This window comes from Belonocnema kinseyi, chromosome 3 (assembly GCF_010883055.1).
Source record: "Belonocnema kinseyi isolate 2016_QV_RU_SX_M_011 chromosome 3, B_treatae_v1, whole genome shotgun sequence".
Taxonomy (NCBI): domain Eukaryota; kingdom Metazoa; phylum Arthropoda; class Insecta; order Hymenoptera; family Cynipidae; genus Belonocnema; species Belonocnema kinseyi.
Genome location: NC_046659.1, coordinates 30,270,400 through 30,279,056, shown reverse-complemented (window position 1 = coordinate 30,279,056; position 8,657 = coordinate 30,270,400). Strand labels below are relative to the sequence as shown.

The following is an 8,657-nucleotide window of genomic DNA, read 5'->3' as shown; positions in this document are numbered from 1 at the left end:
TATATCTTGGTTTCAGGCTTCGAAGAAGCAAAGTTCTGTTTTATAATACAAAGGCGTAACCAAGATATATGTATATACATTGCATTTTGCAGGTTAGTTTGCTGTACGCTGACGGTTCCTATACGAATTGGAAATTTCACCTTTAGAAAAATATTTACATTGTAAAAGAGCATAAAAACTTATTTATTTTACTTGCAGAAATATATTTTCTTTGATTTCGCGACACACGACGTCAACACCAGATAAGAATAAAAAAAAATGACTGACAAACCGACTTTTCTGTAAACACTTGACAATTTCTGAAATACTCAATTCAGGTTTGGGTATTTCATCTCTTATTTTTACATTATATTAAAAAAATGAAACTTATTATTATAATTATCAATTTTAACTATTGAAACTTGGTTTATTTCATTTAAAAATTTAACAATATTTAAAATTCCCGCGCAATTTTAAGATGTTCCATAGACGGAAAAGCCAAGGTTTGAACGGTCTCGGGCAGCTGCCTGCCTCATCGACATATAGAAATGGACCGGTAACGCTTTGGGGAGAACTGAAATAGGCTTTAGAGATAGAAAAAAATATGAGACGTAGACCTACCTTTATCAAGGTCAAGTGAATGTATCTACGGTTAATTAAAAAAAAAGATAAATAATAAACTTAGAAATTTGTAGTTGAATTTTAAAGAACATTCATGTAAAATAACCTGTTTCAGATAGATTATTTTAAAAACTTGGTAACCTTGAATTCTTTTCCAATTTGGATTGAAAATGCTACAATAATAATCGTTTTGTGAGTTTAAAAATAATGTAAAAACTGTCAAAAATCTGAACAATATTTCTATGATAATAAAAAATAACCATTTGTATTGTATATATACAAAACTTCATATTTTGAGGTTTTGTTTTTGATTTTTGTTGTAACATTTTTTATTTTACTATATTCAATAACTTTACTCACGTATGAAAACATATCCCCATATAAACGTCTTGACAATGCGCAAAAACTGTACAAGCTACTACCATTTTTTATATTTATTTACAATAAATTATAAATTAATCAATTCTGAAAAGTGCGATAAACGTAACATTATTGGGGCACTCGCGACACAAAGCACGGTCCTGTGCTGCACCGAGCTTCACCCAACGAAAATATTCTCGACTAATCACCTTTATCTAGAAAGAGATAAGTCTCTCATATGTTTTTACTCTCTCTAGAGCCCATTACCGTTCTCCCCACAGCATTACCGGTCCATTTCTATATGTCGATGGCCTGCCTGCACCAGATAGGCAAGTAGAGGTATGACAGTACCTTTATGGTGAATTTACACGTCTATTGTACGCAGACGGAAAATGTCTCTTGCTCTCACTCTACCGTTTGACGATGCCATGCATTTATATGACTCTAGATTGTCCATCCAACAGAAATACAGAGAAAAATCAAGAGTGCGATAAATGCGTGGCTTTGTCACATGGAAGAAGGAGAGGAAGAAACATTTTCCGTCTGCATTCGACAGGCATGTAAATATACCTTTAGATCATACGAATGTGAGCGACCGTAGCTGTCAAAGACCGAAAGGAAAATGGTGATGCTGGTAGCAGATTGAAGCATTTAATCGAAATGTTCGTTTTGATAATTCAGTGAAATGTGATAAGTAAATTAATTGTACATTAATAAAGGTGATGAAAAGTGGGTGTGGAAATAAATGACTTAAATCTGATTTAAGTTAACGTTTCATCATGGCCCTGCGGAAAGTAAAAGGGAATTTCGAACGAATGTTTGACAAGAATCTAACCGATCTCGTAAGAGGGATTAGGAACAATAAGGAAAATGAGGTATTTTATCATTTTCCTTTAAATTACATGAATAAAAATCTATCTTTGTATCAAGAAAAAACTTAAATAATTTTGGTTCCGATTAACGTCACGTGAAAAACGTGCCTCCAAATGCAAAGTGAGATGCGCGTGCAAGATCTAACGTGCTTCGAACTTTACAGTTTCAGGCATGGGGTGACGGCCATGTAAAAAATCTCGATATCTACCGTGGTAAGGTCGACAGTTTTTCGTTTAAACACAGTGAAATTTACACATTTAGGGTCATTTTATTGCTTCCTCATACAGGGAGATTTGTAATTACCGAAATTTCCAAATCTACTTTTTTGGTGTGTATGTTTTTGTATAATTAGATCCCCTGAGCACCAAGTACAATTTTAAAGAATATGTGCGTGAGTATCTTTTCTGTTTGCTATATTTTGTAAAGTAAAAGAGCTATGATCATGAAATGTGGTTATGAATTTTCGACCGGCTGTCAGGAATTGCAGGGAGTTTGGATCAAGACCCAAACTGCCGGCAAAAGTGGACTGTGCGGAGCCACTAATACTTGCAGTTGCACTGCTATTGGTGGTTTTGAAGTCGATCTTTCTATTCGATTTATAGCAATATCGCCTTTTTATTACATACAGATTAATGAAATACTGTCAATCATGATTTTCAAGGTTGAGCATTTTATTATGTTTACGTGCATATCATTTGTAGTAAAAGTGGTTATCTTACATATTGTCAAAATTATTGACATCGTCATTTTACAATATAATAAAACAGTATGTTAATTTTTTTTTATAATAGATACATACATTCTTATAATATAGTTGTTGCCATTTTACATAACTTTGTTTTGACACATACGAAACATCGGTTCGCACTTGTGCTGTGCTCATAGGTATAGAGATCGGTCGAACATTTTCGTATCCTAATCTTTTTAACATGCCTTAAATGAAATCAGTTTGGCACCAGCTGATTTCGCGTTTTTCTACATTTCTCTCGATTCTGATAACCAAGAAATTTTTAGGACCACTCATCCTTTTCAAGCTCACTTTCGATTGAATTTTACTTTGTATTTCTAGCATTTTGTTTTCGTCATTTCCAATTTTGATTATATCGTGTACGTACACAGTTACAACTATGAAAGTTTTTTTCTCTCGAAAGATGAACACGCACGGGTCATTTTCGCTAACTTCGAATTCCAAACTTATCATAATTTCAGTAACCATTTTGTGCCTGTTTTTCGGGCTAGTTTTTAATCCATAAATCGATTTGTCCAATCGTAAAACAAACTTCTTTCTTCCGTCTTTATCGTAGCCCATCCCTTCAGGAATTTCCATATAAATTTCATCAAGCAATGGGCTATTTAAAAACGCTGTGTGTACGTCCGATTGCATAATTATTAAATCGTTCTTGTTTGCAATAGCTGACAGCGCTCTCGTGGTTTCAATTTTAGATACGGGTGCTTAAGTTTCCCGTAAGTTATCGCAATTTTTATCTTTAAAACCCTTCGATACCATGCGACCTTTTTTCATATCTCCCTTGGTTTTGAAAATCCACCTCGCATCTATTATGTTTGGTTTTCGGTTTTTATCGTCTACACACGTTCTTCCTACTATTCTAAAAACTTCCTTTTGTTTGAGTGAATTTATCTCTTTTTCGGCAGCTTCTTTCCATTTTTCTCCATCAGGTGAACTCATCGCTTCTCTAAACGTTTTTGGATCGCCATTGACTTCAGCAAGCAACGCGTGATACTCTTCGTCGCAATTAATTGGGCTAACTAGTTTGGTTTCAACTAACGTGTATAGTGTTTGTTTTGCGATTTTTCTCCGTCTACCTCTTTTCTTTTCTAAATGAGCTTGCCCTAGAATTTTTTCGCAAGTTTGCAGTTGAACTTTGCGCGGTCTACTTCTTTTTCGTTTGTTTGTGACAATTTCTTCCACCGTTCCTGAGATTTGCAATTTTTCCTTTGCCATTTCTGACTGATTTATATCGAAGTTAGCTTGAAAGTTGATCAGATTCGTGTTAAGATCCGAACCACCTTTTTCTCCCTCCGTTCTAACAATTTCTTCGGGTCTCGAAATGTATACGTCACTGTATGTTAACCTCAATAAATCTGACATTTCAGCTTTCGTAAATTCTACTTCCTTCCGGACTAAACAGTAAGTACCCTGTTGAATTTCTCTCATTTTAGTCGGCTATAGCTGCTTGTAAACTAAGGCATTAGAACCTTTCGACGTTGTCACTTTGATCAATTTCGTCCAAAAATGTCCTTTTCTGTATGTCAAAATTGTAATTTGACGAGACAGCGTTGGGACGGCCGCTTTTCGACTTTAGGTAACTAGGCAGAACTCTGTTATCCTTCAGAGAGAGAACATTTATGTCAAAGCTCCATATTCAATTTAATGTACACTGTAAAAATTTTCTTGGAGAATTTTCCCCCAAAATCGTATTGACGCTAATTTCCACACATTTTGGGGAATCATCATCAAAGTTTAGTAGGGAAAATTTCCCAAACATCGTTGTGGAATATTAAACAAGTGGTGAATTTTCCCCAATATTTGATGGGAAAAATTCCCTATAACATTGTATAATAATAACGAAACTTTCGGGAATTCGCGTGAATGACGCGCAAATTTTGGCCCTCCGAAACGGGTCATCTACTCCTTCGTGCATGGTGGAAATGAGTGAAACAAGGTTATTGTATTAACCATCCCGAAAGGATACCTTGATTTTCCCTGACAGCGAGTCTGATTTATATATTTTTTAGTTCCATTTACTATCTAAAAATATTAAGTTAACTTATTTATTTAGTAAAATAAGGTGTTTTAATTTTAAGGTTAAAATTTTAGTTGAAAAAAATTGCTGTAAAAATATGTCATTTCAGTAAAAGTTTTAATTTCTGTATATAGTTGAATAATAACAATTTACAATTTTTAATATATACCACCTTGATCAAAAAATTTTAGGACTTTATTTTTTAAATCAAAAATACAAGTTGATTCATGATAATCGATATTGTCCCCTTCAAAGTACTCCCCATCGACTGCAACGCACTTTTGCCACCGCTTGATCCAATCCTGAAAACATTTTTTATAATCAGTTTGTGGTATAGTCATCAGAGCCATCTTCGATTTTTCCATTACCTCATCTCTGGTGCTGTAACGCGTTCCGCGGAGCGGTTTCTTGAGTCAACCGAATAGGAAAAAAGTCGCAGGGATCCAAACCAGGTTAATTCGGCGGTTGTTGGGTTATTTGTTGGATTATTAGTTGGATTATTATTTATGTATTTTTATTAAACTTTTACTCGGGTAAACCCGGTTATACATCATAGCCACGGACTAAGTCAAGTGACTGACGAGATTAGAATGTTGTAAGTTAATGCAAATAATTTAATACGATGGTTGAAACCTCCTGCGATGATGTTGTAGGTAGGTATACAATTACGAGCAGCCACGAGCGTTGGAGGTGACAACAGTCACCTCTGGATGCTTTTTTAGAGCTACCATCTGCCACTCCACGGGTTTTTAGTCGCTCGCTTCTTGATCATCAAGAAAGTTTCTTACAATGTGACCGGTGTTTAATAAAACCGCCTTCTGAGCTGCTGCCAATACCCTACTGACTCCTAAATGTTTAAGATGTTCAGCGCATCTTGCGTGCACATTGCCCGTAGCCGAAATCACAATGGGATGAATAGATTATTATTAATTTAATTTTTTTTTATTTATCATTTATTATTAATTTAATTAAAACATTTCTGTGGCGAAATGTTGTCACAGGCTTATACTGCCCAATATGTCGAAGGCATTTTTGGTAAGAGTTGGATTTTTATTTGATCATTTTACACGGGGCTCTCCCGGTATATATCATCAGTCACGGACGCATTTTTATAATGCAATCAAGTGATCTGATGAGAGCAGTCTGCCCAGACATATTGGCCAAAGCCTGGTTTTTACCCCATCATTGACGGACTGGGTTGCAGTCAAGTACACGATGGGGGGATCTACAGCTTAAGGTGGGTTCCGAACCACTAGAACCTCGATAAGGTACATTGAGAAATTTCCAGAGGTACCGGCTCAGGGATCGAACCCCGGACCTCTATTATTATTATTATTATTAATTTTTATTATTATTGTTATTATTTTCTACATGTGGGTAAATGATCCAGTAATCTTTTATAAAGAATTTTTTAATTTTTGCTAAATTTCGAAGTTGCAAAAAAAATTTTTTATGCTGTGAAAAATATGATTCTGGATATATAGTTTTACGTATTTCAGGTCTCTAATGTTATCAGCAAGAATTCAACGCTTGCACTTATTTCGTATTATCTTTTTATTCAATAAATATAACTAAGCTATACCTATTCCCTATACTTTAGGTATAATTTATTTATGCTTCGGACATACTTGAAGTATGTGATCGTCTTATATACCACACTTTTAATACACTATCTGAGATATCACTCGCTGAAAAATGACTTTGAACATTACTTGCTTGTCATAAATCACCCATATATAAAAATCGTAAATGTATAAATCATTTTATTCTCTAAAAAATTGGGACAAATTCCCCAAAATTCAGGGAATTCCAAAAATTCCAAAAATGTTTAATTTTCCACGTATATTAGGTACATTTTCTAAAGATTCTTAAAGTGTTATCGTATGTTTAGGAGTTTTTTTGGCCTAAAATATTTTATAAACTAGCACAATATTTTGAATAATATTTCACATTTTCTAGAGAAAAAATGTATTAATGTTGCGTTTATCTCAAATATTTCTTTTAATAAATTTTTGTTGCTAGTTCAGAAGGTAATAAATAATTGGCATATTAAATGGAAAAAATATATTTATCGTTTTCAATTAAAATTTGTGTGCAGTGCTTTACTTTTAATAAGTGTTAATGTTTCAATCTTGCTGCTCTGAGCTGGAAGTTCCGTAGTAAATACCCCAGGGCGCGACAAGCCTCCTCTCTCGCAACAGATATTATGCGTCTAGTGATAAAAAGAGCAGTCGACGCGAAGCTATGTAAACTAACCTGATGCAGAGGCTACCGTAATATACAAGTTGGTTCCTGTAGGGCGTGGTTCTTGTATTGAAACGGTTGAGCTACGGCCTTTTGCTTTTTCTGATTAATATTCCACAAAGAGGTAATTTTAAGTTATTACACAATATCATTCCGCCTTAGGGAAAATTCCTTTAATTTTTTTGATAAAATTCCACAAAATTAGTGAATTTTCGCTACTACGCCTTAGGGAAAATTCCCGAAATATTTCAGTAAGAATCGACAAAAATATAGGGAATGTTCCCGAATCTGTTTTGGGGAAAATTCCAAAATTTTTTGGTAATATTTCACAAATTATTTTAGGGAATTTTCCCAAAGGCTTAGCCTTTGGGAAAATTTTTCCAAATTTTTCCGTATATTACTTCCACACGATTTTTGAGAAAATTCCTTCGAAATTTTTTTACAGTGATGAATAGATATTTACTACACATTTTCATTAACATGCCTACAGTAAATTTGAAATTCCCAACAGTTAATGTGTCAGATGGTGCTTCACTACACTTTTTCATTAACATTCCTACAATAAATGTGAGGAAAACAATAGTTTGCGTGTCAGATGTTGCTGTTGTCAAGGTCTAAGAGGCACTCTACAGGAGTATTGCCCATATGAAGACAGACCCGCCAAATTTGCATATTCAAAAAATCTTTGTAATTACAAAATTCTTTAATTCATATTATTACTATTGAGGATCGTTTGCTTATGGGGCACAGGTAATTAAAATATTAAACACTACTATTGACAAAAATGTTTTATTTACTTACAGCATTTGGCGAATTGTAGTTATCTCACAGAATTTTCTTGTGAAATTTTTATGACTTCATACGTGTAAATATATATATATATATATATATTCGGTTTTGATTCCTCTAGAATCAAACCGAAGGGCCTATGGCAAAGCCACCGAACGCGTCCTCGGGTTGCGGATATAGGGTCCCTGTACCAAGGGTTTCTTCTGAATATGGTTACAAAAGTAAATAGGCTGTCACGGACAATTGTCCAGGGGTGGCGCCGAAGGAATTAACCCCCAAGCGGAGGTGTGAAAACCGTGCCGAAAGCTGAATGGCACCTGGGTGAGGTGTCTAGAACGGTGACTCTGGGATACCGGGCGACCTCTCAGAGTACGCAGCCTTATCCTTGCATGCGGGGCTCTACAAGGATGGACGAACCCCTTTCCCTAGCTTCTCCTGGGAACAACAATAACAACACCAAACATAGTTGTAGTAAGTGCGGTTCAAAACAACGGAACGCGCAGGGCTCCCGACAATGGGTCGGCCAACAATGCAGACTAATATAGAGCTGGGCGAGCCAATGAAAATGGATTCAATGCGATGAATCGGCGGGATCTCGCGACCTTTGGGTGGACGGAGCGACTGAATCAAGACTTGCTAGAGTACTACGATGCGGGTGTGGCCTCTGAACGGGGTTACATGGCACGGCTGCATGCTCTGTGCTGCGAGAAACACCCAGAGCTATCGCACTTTTCGCAGCAACGTCTGCGAAACCATGCGAAACTACTCCGTAAAAGGGGCTATGTAAGCGGAACGCCTACTCTACCATAGCTAGAACAAGCCGGCAACAGAGAAAGAGAGGCGACACTAAAACCAACCGTGGACAGGCATCCAATAGATGAAGAGCGATGCTTTACGACCCGGAGAAACATCAACATTAAGGTGTCTCTCAAGCCTAAAGATCTGGCTGAAATGGATGACGAGCTTCGTGGACATTTTTCCGGAGAATCCGACCTCTGGGCTATCAATTATTGTATGTATAATGCA

At 35.8% G+C, this 8,657-nt stretch overlaps 1 protein-coding gene across 5 annotated transcripts in view; it reads left to right on the top strand.

The window, feature by feature from the left end:
• Nucleotides 1–1,368: 1,368 nt before the first annotated feature.
• LOC117170145 (AP-3 complex subunit delta-1) overlaps nucleotides 1,369–8,657 on the top strand; it is a 172,206-nt gene continuing 164,917 nt past the window's right edge. The window contains exons 1-2 of one of the 5 annotated variants that reach the window (XM_033356696.1): nucleotides 1,369–1,622; nucleotides 1,727–1,835. In XM_033356696.1, coding sequence (XP_033212587.1) covers nucleotides 1,740–1,835 — 96 coding nt within the window. In that variant the 5' untranslated portion in view covers nucleotides 1,369–1,622; nucleotides 1,727–1,739. Of the gene's footprint in view, nucleotides 1,836–2,504; nucleotides 2,600–8,657 lie in introns of those variants that run through there. The other 4 variants (XM_033356694.1, XM_033356695.1, XM_033356699.1 and 1 more) reach the window with 4 other exon arrangements.